The 14,052-nt window shown below is 41.6% G+C and overlaps 1 protein-coding gene across 4 annotated transcripts in view; it reads right to left on the minus strand.

Moving 5' to 3' along the window:
• The window catches only part of KIAA1549L (KIAA1549 like), a 245,880-nt gene that overhangs the window by 155,990 nt on the left and 75,838 nt on the right, over positions 1-14,052 (minus strand). For all 4 annotated transcript variants that reach the window (XM_073604466.1, XM_073604464.1, XM_073604465.1 and 1 more), the window contains 2 exons: positions 10,934-11,052; positions 8,346-8,550 (listed from right to left, as the gene is read on the minus strand). In XM_073604466.1, the coding sequence (XP_073460567.1) occupies positions 8,346-8,550; positions 10,934-11,052 (324 nt within the window). The remainder of the gene's footprint in view (positions 1-8,345; positions 8,551-10,933; positions 11,053-14,052) is intronic.

Consider the following 14,052-nt stretch of genomic DNA (forward strand, 5'->3'; position numbering starts at 1 on the left):
GCCCCATTCTGCCCCCCTCCTCAATTCATAGTAGCTGTACTATTACAGGCAGGTAAATGAAAGGACCACCTTCTCAATTCATAACTCGTATTTCATTGATGGAATCTACAGTACAGATTCTAAGAATGCAGGAGAGGGGGCAGAAAAAGCGGGCATAGTTGGCACTCTTGACAAGTGCTTATGACAGGTTCAGCCAATTGTACTAACCCACACAGCACCGGAAAATGACAGTTTTGGGGTTTGGGGGTGAAGAGAGGTAGAAGACTTTTAATTGCAACTGACAGACCAGCCACTTTACATTGAATGTTGTCCCTTGTGCTGATTTTTAAACATAAATCTTTAATTAAATTTAGACGTCAATTGCCAATTAGACAATTTGAATGTTGCTAATTCTTTGTGTATCCATACTGCTTGGACCAAGAAAAATTATTATCTTATTATTATACAGGATTTATATAGCGCCAACAGTTTACCCAGCGCTTTGAAAAATGAAGGCAGAAAGTACAGTTACAATACAATTTGGTATAGGAGGAATCAGAGGGCCCTGCTCATTGGAGCTTACAATCTTATGCCCCGTACACATGATCGGACTTTCCGACAACAAAACCGTGGAATTTTGTTTGAAGGTTGTTGGCTCCAACTTGTCTTGCATACACACGGTCACACAAATGTTGGCCAACAATTACGGACGTAGGGACGTACAAGACGTACGGCGAGCCGATAAAAAGGAAGTTCAATAGCCATGTGCCACCCTTTGGGCTCCTTCTGCTAATGTTGTGTTTGGTGAGCACTGATTCCGAGCATGCGTGTTTGAACTTTGGACTTTTGTCCGACGGACTTGTGTACAAATGATCGGAAAGTCCGACAACACACATTTGTTGTCGGAAAATTTGAGAACATGCTAGACAACATTTGTTGGCGGAAAGTCCGACAACAAATGTCCGATGGAGCATACACACGGTCGGACTTTCCGCCAACAAGCTCACATCCAACATTTGTTGTCGGAAAAATCCGATCGTGTGTATGGGGCATAAGAGGAGGGTCAAGTGATTCAAAATGTAATAACTGTGGGGGATGAGCTGATGGAGAAAAGAAAGCCACAGTGTATTAGTTAAAAGCAGGATAGGCTTCTTTAAAGAGAAGGGTTTTTAGGGATTGTCTAAAGATGGATTAGGACAGGGGTGTCAAACTCAATTTTATCAGCATTATGGTTGCCCTCAAAGGGCCAATTGTATCTGTAGGACTATAAAAATGTATCCATTCTTGTTTAGAGAATAGGGGGAGGAACTCAACCATGCTCCTGAACAGTGGGAGGATCTTAAAGGGGCAATAAATATCAGGAGGGCGTTATGTGCAGAGGTCAGGGGTGCGTTGTGTACAGAGTGCAGGGTTGAGGAGTGCACTACATAGACACCGAACACCAAACCCTCCCTTGTCTCTGCTGTGAATGCAGGGCAGGCAGGGGTCTGTGACAGCCACCGAGAGGAAAGCTGTCCTTGTAAACACAGAAGACTTCTGTGTTTGCAAGTCACAGTGGTGAGAGGGGAGTGGAGGGAGAGGGCCGCAGGTGACGGAACACAGTTCCGCCAACTCCTCATTGAAAAAAAAGCCCTGGGTGCGAGGGCCACGAGAAATGGCCTGGCGGGACGGACCCTGGGCCTTGAGTTTGACACATGTGGATTAGGAGATAGTCGAAAGTCCTATGGGAATAGGAAATGGGAAGACCTAGAAAGTTTATTCTAAAAAAATGTACTGTTGGTGCAAATAAAAAGTTACATGCAGTACTCAAGGAACAAAGTCAAGAAAAGAGTATTTTCAGAATAACTTACCCTGTCCTGAAAAGGAACCAGTAAGAACTATCATGGTTATCTCCTAGCTAAATATCACATATAATGTAATGAATCAATAAAATGTTTGTCAATGAGATTAAAGCCTTATGTTATGTGGTATAGCTTGTGGGAGACCATCGATGTGGCTTTCAGAAAAACAGAGATCAGATTTTCTTGTTACAATAATGCTGTATAAATGCAGTGAATATTATATCAACTTGCACCACCACCATATTGATTACAACAGGCCTATAAAAAGGAAACATTATATAAAACACTGCAGGAATTTGGAATCCCTATTATGTACTAATGGATCTAAAAATTGAAGTACAAAAAATAACGCAAAAGTTCAAGGAAAATTTTTTTTACAGAAATTCCAGTGATTAGAGCTAGAGAGATGTCCTGTCACCTATGTTTAAAGCCCAACTCCAACTTTTTTTTTTTTTACCCCAATACTCAATTTAACCTCCAGAAGATTTACCCCCCTTCATGACCAGGCCATTTTTGCGATACGGCACTGCATTACTTTAACTGACAATCGTGAGAGGCTATTTATTTATTTAATTCAGGTCCTTTTTTCCCCACAGATAGAGCTTTCTTTTGGTGGTATTTGATCACCTCTGCGTTTTTTATTTTTTTATTATAATCAAAAAAAGATGGACAATTTTGAAAAAAGAAACAATATTTTTTACTTTCTGCTATAAAACATATGCAATAAAAAATTTTAAAAATCGAATTTCTTCATCAATTTAGGCTAATATGTATTTTTCTACACATTTTTGGAAAAAAAAAACCCCAATAAGTGTATATTGATTAGTTTGTGCAAAAGTTATGTCTACAAACTATGGGATATTTTTTTTTTAGTTTTGTTTTTTTTTTACTAGTAATGGCGGCGATCAGTGACTTATAGCGGGACTGCGATATTGTGGTGGACATTCGGACACTAATTGACACGTTTGACACTTTTTGGGGACCAGTGACACTAATACAGTGATCAGTGCTAAAAAATATGCACTGTCACTATACTAATGACACTGACTGAGAAGGGGTTAACATCAGGGGCGATCAAAGGGTTAACTGTGTGCCTAACCAATGTTTTCTACACTGTGGGAGGTGCTTTTACTAGGGGAAGACATGAATCCTAGTCCCTGCTTTGCAGAGACACAAGATCCATGCCTTCCCTCCAGTCAGCACAGATCTGCCTTGTTTACATAGGCAGACCGCTGTTCTGTCTCTCTGCAGGATGATCGGCAGGTGCTGGTGGACATCAAGTCCGCGGTACCTACCGATAGGCTCCCTCTGTGTGTAAGCACAGCGGGAGCAACCTGGCGGCGCGCATGTACGCCCCCTCCCCCATCGCAGAGGTCCTGCGCTGTAGCAGTAAAGCTCCTATATGATGGACCTTAAGTGGTTAAAGCCACATGAGCACCCCACTGTCCAGGGGTACTGTAAGTCCAGACTGATGTATTGACACACCCTCAAGTGGAATGTTCATGATGGCCTGGTGGGTTGTATGACTCTGGCCATCATTCAACCTGGATAAGGACAGGTGTGGAATAGCGTATTCAGTCTTTAGGGGGCAGTGCCAAAGTGGATGTAAATACTGCAGCAAACACATTTTTTTTAGCACCTGCTGAGCCACTGGGTGCCTGGAAAACATTGCACCCATGATCAGCAGATCACAGGTGCCATGCATGACTCCTGCAGACTGTCAGTGTAAGCTTGTACCTCATACAAGCAGGCAGTTACACACTGACAGGAAGAGACAATGAACTACCTTGAGAGCTCAAAAGAGCTCCTGGCAGTTCATTGAAAACTACAAGCCGACAGCCACAAAGGCTGCTGGTACTTGTAGCTCTCTCATTCAGAGAACTCTCAGAATGAATGACGCAGCCGGGTTTTTTTTTTTATTGTGGCGGTGACTTCGGGGAGAAGATCCCTGGCTCGCTATCACTGGGGAGCGGCTGTAGGAATGGGAACATGTAACATCATCCCAAAGATAAACATATCCTTTTAGCCTGAAAAAAGGTTATGTAGACCTAAATTAAAGAAAAAAAAGTTGATACAAACTATGCTATAACCCCACAATGTCCAGCATGATATAGAGCTTGTTAGTGGAAGGAAGGGTTTTTAAAAGATGATCCCATTCCAGATGCATGGGCATGAATATGTAGATGGTGCCCCCCCCAGGGCTGGTGCAAGGATTTTTGACACCCTAGGCGAAACCTCATTTTGCCGCCCCCCCTTGGCTCCACCCCTGACCACACCCCCTTTGCCCTGCCCCACCTTTTTAATGAAACGCCCATCGAATGAAGCCTACCAGCGCCCATCAAAGAATGTTTGCCTGCTTCCATTCATTTGGAAGTTGGGACACAGACACAGTCCTCCGCTGCACCTCTGACACTTTGTGCGATTAAAGTGGCGGCTGCCTGCTATTGCTGAGACTTAGTTGCCTGCTGCAGAGAGAAGAGTGTAGGAACACCAGTGGCTGGGCGCCCTAGGCAGCAGTCCTATGCAGGGTTATGGGGAAGAGGCCCTTGTTCCCTTCAACATGGGGACAAGATGTTTTGGGGGGGCTGAGCCCTCCTGCCCCAAAACAACTCCCCATGTTGAGGGCATGTGGCCTGGTATGGTTCAGGAGGGGGTGGGCGCTCGCTTCTTTCCTGGCCTGCCAGGCTGCATACTTTTTTCAGGTATTCTTTTTACAAGTCGCACCCAAATCGCATCTATATCACACAGGTGCGACTTTCATGCGACTTTTGTGGGTTTACATTGAAGTAATTGAATCAAGTCGCATGAAAGTAGTGCAGGAACTTCTCTGAAGTCACTGTGACTTGAAGTCGCAAAGATTTGAATGATTATCATAGGTAAACTTGTGGTGCGACTTGTCATGCGACTTTGCGGCAGGAAAAGTCACACAAGTGTGAATGGGACCTAAACCCTATAGGAAACACCATATATATATAGTAGCATACCTCAGTTCTCATATTGCTTGTTGTGTGCTCTTTGTTCAAAGTTGTTGTTTCTTCACAAACAGCCTTTCCAGATTCTCTCACCCATTACTGTCTATAGGGTGGCTCCTTTTAGGGTCCTCTAGAGCCAATCTTACACTTCTGTGTGTGTCGGTGCGGTACCTCTTCCCGTTCCAGCCAGCCCAGGCGCCACGTGTCCCCAAGCCTGGAGAGCTGCCACCAGGCGCCACGCCATCCTCCATCCATACTCCGCTTCAGGAGAGCGTGGGGGGGCGGGGCGGGGGGGCGCTGTGCCGCTGGACTGACATGGATGATGGACACACACTGTAGAGCCGAGAGCTGTCTCGGCGAGATATATGACAGAGTGGAGAGTGGAGAGCGGAGGAGGCAGCTGCTGCTGCCTGACACTGACACAGAGAGCGCCCTGGGGGTTGCTGGACAGGACAGATGTTACTGGCTCGCCGCTCGCTGCAAGATAGCAGAGCAGAGAGGGGGGATTACTGTCTGTGTAAACACAGCAGCGGCGAAGCGGGGGGGGGGGCGGGGGCGGGTGTCGGCGGCTGCTGCTTGACATGGCAGGGTAGTTGCAAGGACAGTGCAGGAGTAAAATAGCCAGCGGCCGGGCGCCCTAGGCGGCAGTGCGCCCTAGGCGGTTGCCTAGTCCGCCTAGTGGTAGCACCGGCCCTGCCCCTTTAGAGCTATAACAACCTCCACTCTACTATGTAGGCTTTCCACAAGATTTCAAATTGTATCTGTAGGAATGTGTGCCCTTTGAGCCAAAATATAATTTGTGAGGTCAGGTATTGATATTGGACAAGAAGCTCTGGTTTGTAGTCCATGTTCCTATTCATCTCAAAGGTATTCAGTAGAGTTGAGGAAAGAGCCCTCTGTAGGCCACCCAGGTGCCTTCACATTAAACTCATTAAACCACATCTATATGGAGCAGGCTTTGTTCATGCTGAAACATAAAAGGGCCTTGTCCAAACTGTTGCCATAAAGTTGGTAGAGCGCAAAAGTTTAAAATGCCTTTCTATGCTGTAGCATTAACAGTACCCTTCACTTAAAACACCCGACCTCAACAATTTTCAGGGGTGGCCACATACAGTGCATTCGGAAAGTATTCACAGCACTTCACTTATTCCATGTTTTGTTATGTTACAGCCTTATTCCAAAATGGAATAAATTCATTATTTTCCTCATAATTCTACAAACAATACCCCATAATGACAAAGTGAAAGAAGTTTGTCTGACATCTTTGCAAATTTCTTAAAAATAAAAAAATCACATGTACCTAAGTATTCAGAGCATTTGCCATGACACTCAAAATTGAGCTCAGGAGCATCTTATTTCCACTGATAATTCTTGAGCTGTTTCTACGACTTGATTGGAGTCCACCTGTGGTAAATGCAGCTGATTGGACATGATTTGGAAAGGCACACACCTGTCTATATAAGATCCCACATTTAACAGTGCATGTCAGAGCACAAACCAAACTTAGTCAGGGAGGTGAGCAAGAACCCGATGGTCACTCTGACAGAGCTCCAGCATTTCTCTGTGTAGAGAGGGGAACCTTCCAGAAGAACAACCATCTCTGCAGCACTCCACCAATCAGGCCTGTATGGTAGAGTGACCAGACGGAAACCACTCCTCAGTAAAAAAGCACATGATAGTCCACTTGGAGTTTGCTAGAAGGCACCTGAAGGATTCTCAGACCATGAGAAACAAAATTCTGTGGTCTGATGGAACGAAGATTGAACTCTTTGGCCTAAATAGCAAGCGTCATGTCTGGAAGAAACCAGGCACCGCTCATCATCAGACCAATTCCATCCCTACAGTGAAGCATGGTAGTAGCAGTATCATGCTGTCAAGATGTTTTCAGCGGCAGGGACTGGGAGACTAGTCAGGATCAAGGGAAAAATGAAGGCAGCAATGTACAGAGACATCCTTGATGAAAACCTGCTCCAGAGCTCTCTGGACCCTAGACTGGGTTCATCTTCCAACAGGACAATGACATTAAGCACACAGCCAAGATAACAAAGGAGTGGCAACGGGACAACTCTGTGAATGTCCTTAAGTGGCCCAGCCAGAGCCCAGACTTTAACCCGATTGAAAATCTCTTGAGAGATCTGAAAATGGCTGTGCACCGACCCTCCTCATCCAACCTGATGAAGCTTGAGAGGTCCTGCAAAGAAGAATGCATCATACTCAAAAAGACTTGAGGCTTTAATTGGTGCCAAAGGTGCTTCGACAAAGTATTGAGTAAAGGCTGTGTACATCTGTTTTTTTTTTTTTTTTTTATATAAATTTGCTAAAATTTCAAACAAACTTCTCTCACATTGTCATTATGAGGTATTGTTTGGGGAAAATAATGAATTTAACACATTTTGGAATAAGGCTGTATCATAATAATGGAGAAAAAGTGAAGCTCTGTGAATATTTTCCAGATGCACTGTATTTTTGGCTTGGTGCAATGGTCAGGTATCCATAAACATTTGTCTGTGTAGTGCATAGTTTGAAACCCTGTATAATCTGAGGCTACAACATTGCCAGATCTAGGGGGGTGCTGGGCTGGGCTGCACCCCCCCCCCCCCAAATTTCAGTTGAGGCCCCCCATTTCAGTTGAGCCCCCAAAACCCCCCTCTGCCTGCTGACCTTCCATTATCTGCCCCCCCATGACATTTTTTACTGCACCCCATACCACAGAGGTTAGATTCGACTCTGGCCTACAAAGGGAAAACAAGAGATAGAAAGAATGGGCACACACCCAACCAAAACTTTTTATGGAGTCATCAAATACAAAAATATGGAGTTATGGAGACACATACTGTATATGCAGGCTGTTTCATAATGCCGTAGTGATTATGCTTCATTGTTCCTGTCTCAAGACAGGTTTGTCATTTTTAATAGATTGAACACAATGGTCTCTCTATATGACTTTATTGATTAACTCTCTGCAAATGTATAGGTGAGGTTCTGACTCACTTTCTATACTACAGTAGCTATTAGAGAAAGAATATACAAATCTGTATGATCTGTATTATAAAAATATGCGACATGAGGAAGAATATAATAAAAAAAAATTAATAGACATGACTATCACACCTATACTTTGACTATCACACCAAATACTTTGAGATTAACTATGAGGCTGGGTTCACATATGAGCACACAGCGGCTCACAGCAGGAGTCTGGTGCGTCCTCGTTCACCGCTTCAGGTCCGATTTCAGGCCTGATTTTTTGTCTGAATTCGGACCTGAAACAGACCAAAAGACGCACAGGACTCCTGTGCAAATCGCACGGGATCCACTGCGGAGATATGTGAAGTGGCTCTATAGAGAGCCGGAAACCCACATCCAATTTGCACTAGTGTGAACCCAGCCTGAAAGTGTACTTGCTGACAATTCGCTGTAGTCTCCCCTTAAAGTGAATGTCTAAAGTGAATTTTCATTCCACTAGGGACAGCAATTGAATAGGTATAGTTTGCCATTACCTTACTACTTTTAGAACATTTGTGGGGTTTTTTTTTCACATCTTTCCACTTACCTGTTCTTAGCCTAAAGTTGATGGCAGGTTCTGCTTTCCATGTTTCCGCTATTACTGGCACTGACTGAAGGGTTGGAATGATAGTTTTGAGGCGAGAGATATCGAACACATCATTTCTTGTGAGGACAGATACAATGGCTGAAGGGATGTAAAGCATGGAGTTCACAGATACTGAATATCCAACAGTCAGATTCGTTGACGGGGGCTGTAAATATATGATGAAGAGTTAAAATAGCATCTGTTTTTTAAAGGATGTTCCTACTGTAAATGGGAAATTAATCTATGATTAAAAAGAACCATTAAACTTTGAGATTATGTAATAATCCAAACAAGTACAGTACTGTCAGTAGTACAGTGTCCTAATGCTTATGATTCCTGCCTTGTGGTGTAAATCCCAACCAGGACAACACCTGTATGGAGTTTACATGTACCCTGTGTGCTTGTATTGGTTTCCTCCCACACTCCAAAGACATGCTGGTAGGTTAACTCATTTCGGGTCTAAATTGGCCCTAGTATGTGTGTGTATGCATGTGAGACAGGAACCTTAGATTGTAAGCTCCTTGAGGGCAGAGACTGATATGACCATACAATATGTAATGCACTGCGTAAATTGTTGGCACCATATAAACACCTTTAATAAACAAATGAATGTATCAATAAACACACACCTAATATCAGTGGAGCCTGCAGGCGCAACCTTTGATGCCCATACAACACTCTCTTTATATGATCACCTCTTTTACACGTAACAATTTCCATTTTTATAGGTGTTAACTGCCTAAGAATATTGTAAACATGTGCAAATAAACCTAGAAGAATTTTACAGTATTTCTAATGCTAATGGCCAATAAAATGTCAGTTTTTTTTGTCTTTGCTACCCATAGGCACAAAGATGCTGTTCTGAATGGTTGATCTGGGCCCCATCTAATATACCCCGCACCAAAAGTGCTTTCTTCTTTTTCTTCTTGTGTCTGTATTTTTGGCATGAAATACCACAAGATACTAACAGACGTTATATGGCCGTTAGACATATTGGTGTTGATTTACTAAATTAGGAAGTGCAGTTGCACTAATTTTCCCCAGAGCCTAGTGAAATGGGTGAGCTCTGCTGATTTCCATCATCCAATTATGTGTGAGCAAAAATGTTTTTTTTTAATTGCATTGCACCTGACTGGGTATTCTTTACAAAGTGAAGCTTCACTAAGCTCTTGGGGAAAAGAGTGCAACTGCACTTCCAAAGTGCACAGTCTAATTGCCTTATAGGCTCAATATGAATATGAAATGTCTTTCCACAAACATCTTTACCAACGTCAGATTGGAAGAACTCAACAGATATCTTTATCACAGATCTATCCTGTCCTATCCTATACAGTAACAATTGGCCAGGAAATCCAACCCAGCCAATAACAGTTTATAAGACTGAGCTATGGAACATCGGGCCAGGTTAGGAAGCGCACACAAACATACACTCATTTCCCAATCAAGCCACAGCCAACAAGACCGGAGAAGATTGATCCTTTGCCTTTCAGCTCTAGAGTCACACTGGTCAGACTCAAGTAAAGGCCTATTCCCTCATTAGCCTGTCATCAGTCGTGGGCAAACTGAACAGGTCCTTAACAGCTACTGCTAGAAGCACAATTTCTCCTGATACATATGTGTTACAACCCAGAAACATTTGAAGATGGATTACCAGTTTTTTTTTTTTTTTTTATGATTCAAATTTTAATTGCATACGTCAGCAAGACATTACAACGTCTCCATATACAAACATGTCAGAGGTTAAAACATGCAGCATTATGATAAGGTACAAACAGAAGTTACCCCAAGGAACCATGAGTGGGGATACTTCAGCAAACAGTAGAGAATGGCAACTGCTATGAGCAATCTGCCAACCGGAGACCTTCTAGAGGGCAGCAAGGCAGGTTAACCACCCATATTAGGTAACCCATGTACCTGCTCAAATAACATTGAAATGTTAAGGTATTTAATTACTAGTCTTTTCAAAGGACAATTTGTCACTCCACTGACAAGGACACTAAACAATAAAAATATATATACATCCACTACTTAATAGTCCTGTAATCTATTTTTTATGAAACTGTTTCTTACTGTGTTTTTCTGCCTCCTTGTAATATGAACTTCTCGTTCTCCCTCTCACTTCCGTTTGGAACGAGCAATGCTCATTATCTTTGGTCATGTACAGTGCTCTATGTACACTATACATCCCATAGTCTATAGTCCATAGTCTATCTTGGGGAGGGGAGCAGGAGAGGATGGCCTACCCTCCTACATACAATGGGACCGTGGAGAATAAACGTAATCACCTTCTAATCGGAAGTCAGATCACAGCAGCAAAAAAATTAAAATAAAATAGGAATTTGGAGATCTGGAGGAGGCTGAGAGGAATAGAAGATTTTTGAGTTAAGAATACATACTTTAAAAACGTTTTATTTAAACTAGAGTTAAGTGTCACTTGAAATAAAGAAAGAAACATATTTTTATATGAACATTGCATTCCATATAGAATTCTATCAATACTTTCCTTTTAAGATTAACAGCTATATACAGCTTGTTTACATGATACTTACAGTTACTACTGTCAGATTTAGGACTTGAACTGTCATATTCAATGCTTGACTAAGAGTACTGATGAGGAAGTCCCTCAGCCTCTGTGGTTCATCACTTGGCAAACTCGACAGGGTGAGAACTAGTAAGAGGAGACAATCAACCATGAGTGCATAATCCATTCTTCACTACCCCTAATGCTTGACATGAATAAATGAAATGTTCTAATTTCTAAGATGTTCTGATCTCTTCTTTGAATGCAAATACACAGCGACAAACGGTGCAAAATTAAAGTTTTGCATGAAAGTTTTTAATCATTTTTGGCTTCCTGCAGCCAATATGAAATGTCTTTTTACAAAAAAAAAGTTTTCATCTCTGAAATGCTTCACTGAGAAAATAAAATCTATAGTCTAGCTTCCCGCTCTTTCATTCTCTGCTTGAGCAACTGAATGTTGCATTTGAAAGGAAGAAATGAAACACTGAAGCATGACCTTAGGCCTTTACCAGCAAATAATGATAATTTTGTTGGTTTACCCAATATATACATTATTTATTGACCAGCAATTGCAGTTGTAAAACGAATTTCCATAAATTTTCTGTGGTTTTCAAGACATACCCTATTTTATTTATTCTAATGTGATTTTTTTAGAATAATTTGAAACTAACAAATTAAAACTAACAAAGTCATTATACGGCGGCAGGATGGCTCATTCCTGCGTATCTACGTACTGGTACGTGGGCTCCTTTAAAAGCCATAGCAGTCGCACGCACGCGCCCGCTGCAAGATGGGGGCCCCGATGCACGTTGTCGGTGGCCGTGATGTCAGCCAGCCACCCACGATCACGGGCACGAGAGCCAGAATGGGGATTTGTGTGTGTAAACACACAAGTCCCTGTTCTGACAGGGGAGGAGAGACAGATCTGCTGTCCTAGTAATTAGGAACAGTGATCTGTCTTCTCCTCCAGTCAGTCACATTCCCCCACAGTTAGAAACACCTCCCTATGGAACACTTAACCCCTTGATCGCCCCCTGGTGTTAACTAGACATGTGCATTCATTTTCGTCAGAATGCATTTTCATCCGAATTTCGGGTATTTTCGTTATCGTTTTAACAAACAATAACGAACGTGCAGAATCCGAAAAACGAAAGATCCGACATAAACAAATGCTTTATTTTCGTTTTGGTTGCGACAGCAGTTCGATATAGATAGGAGATTCGACATGACGCTGACAATAGCGATCTGTGTCCATCGAACCTGTGGTCTAATGTGCCTAACCTTAGCTCTATTAGTCCAAGATTTTTCTACATAGAGAGAAAAGATTCGACATAGACAGAAAAGATTCGACATTATAGAGACAATAGCAAAAAAGGTCGAATGTGCCTAACCTAACTCTATTAGTCCAAGATTATTCGACATAGAGAGAAAAGATTCGACATGAAGATTCGACGAAGCATACAACAGTAGAATTCTACTATAGCTTGTAGGCGGAACAATCGACCAGAAATGTACGATTGCGGCGTTGTACAGTTTAGCTGCTCCGTCGAATCTTCTTAGAACATTCGACAGACACCATAAGCCTTCAATGACAGATTCGACCTTAATTATTTCGGATTTTCAGGCAAATGCATTTTTTAACGAAACAAAATAAATAAAAAACGAATTTCGGGAGTAACTAAATAAATTTATTTTTCGGACGAAAACAAAATTCCGAAACGAAATATTTCAGTGTGCACATGTCTAGTGTTAACCCCTTCCCCGCCAGTGACATTTTCACAGTAATCAGTGGATTTTTATAGCACTGATCGCTGTATAAATGTCAATGGTCCCAAAAAAGTTGCAAAAGTGTCCGATCTGTCTGCCGCAATGTCGCAGTCTCGCTAAAAATCACAGATCGCCACCATTACTAGGAAAAAAATAATAATAATAAAAATGCCATAAATCTATCCCCTATTTTGTAGATGCTAGAACTTTTTCATAAACCAATCAATATAAGCTTATTGTGATTTTTTTGCCCAAAAATATGTAGAAGAATACATATTGGCCTAAACTGAAAAAGAAATTAGTTTTTTACATTTTTTTTTAATATTTATTATAGCAAAAAGTAAAAAATATTTTTTTTTTCAAAATTGTTGATTTTTTTTGTTTATAGCGCAAAAAATAAGAACCACAGAGGTGATCAAATACAGCCAAAAGAAAGCTCTACTTGTGTAAAAAAAAGGACGTCAATTTTGTTTGCATTGCATCTGTCAGCATCGCACGACCGCGCAATTGTCAGTTAAAGTGACGCAGTGCTGTATCACAAAAAATGGCCCGGGGAAATCTTTCAGGGCTGAAGTGTTAATTAATGTGACATTCAATGGTGATTAATTATTCATTTTTGTTTAAAAACACATGCATCCAGAAGATTCATCTGTAGTGAATTTTTGGTGAATGTCAGATTACCCGCTTTATAATATCAACCCACTTTTTTTTGCTTTACAGGATGGGAATAAAAGAAGATAGGTCGCCTGAGGTCTGACAGTTGTGTTGTCAAATGACTGAACCCATGTTGGTAACATATTGGGGTGGATTTACTAAAGGCAAATGGACTGCATTCTGCATGGGCATTTGCTTCAAAGGTTAAAAAAATGAAGTGAAGCTTTACTTCGCAAAGAATACCCAAGTACAGGCAAGGAAATATTTAAAGAAACAACAATTTTTGCTTGCACACGATTGGCTGATGAAAGTCAGTGGAGCTTCCCCTCATTTACCAAGCTCTGTAGCAAATGTCCTTGAAGAGTGCAACTGCACTTGCAAAGTGCACAGTTTATTTGCCTTTAGTAAATCAATCCCAATATGTCTTCCAGCTCCTAAAGCTGACAATAAACTGGTAGATTTTCAAATTGATGTTTGTATGAAAAATCTCACATTCAATAATGCCAACAGAAACTTGACTTTTCATTTTAAAGTACCTAAAAATTTGATTTGCTTTAAACTTTCAATTTGGTTTGAATGGAATTTCCCAAATAAAAACCACATTCACTGTTAGAAGTTTGTTTGTGCGAGAAATATTCCCATCCTGTTCCTTCAACTTTTCTTTTTACTAGGATTGAAAACTAACGTTAATTTGACCCCACAAGAATTAAAAAATCTACTAGAGTA

This window comes from Aquarana catesbeiana, linkage group LG11, assembly GCF_042186555.1.
Source record: "Aquarana catesbeiana isolate 2022-GZ linkage group LG11, ASM4218655v1, whole genome shotgun sequence".
Taxonomy (NCBI): Eukaryota; Metazoa; Chordata; class Amphibia; order Anura; family Ranidae; genus Aquarana; species Aquarana catesbeiana.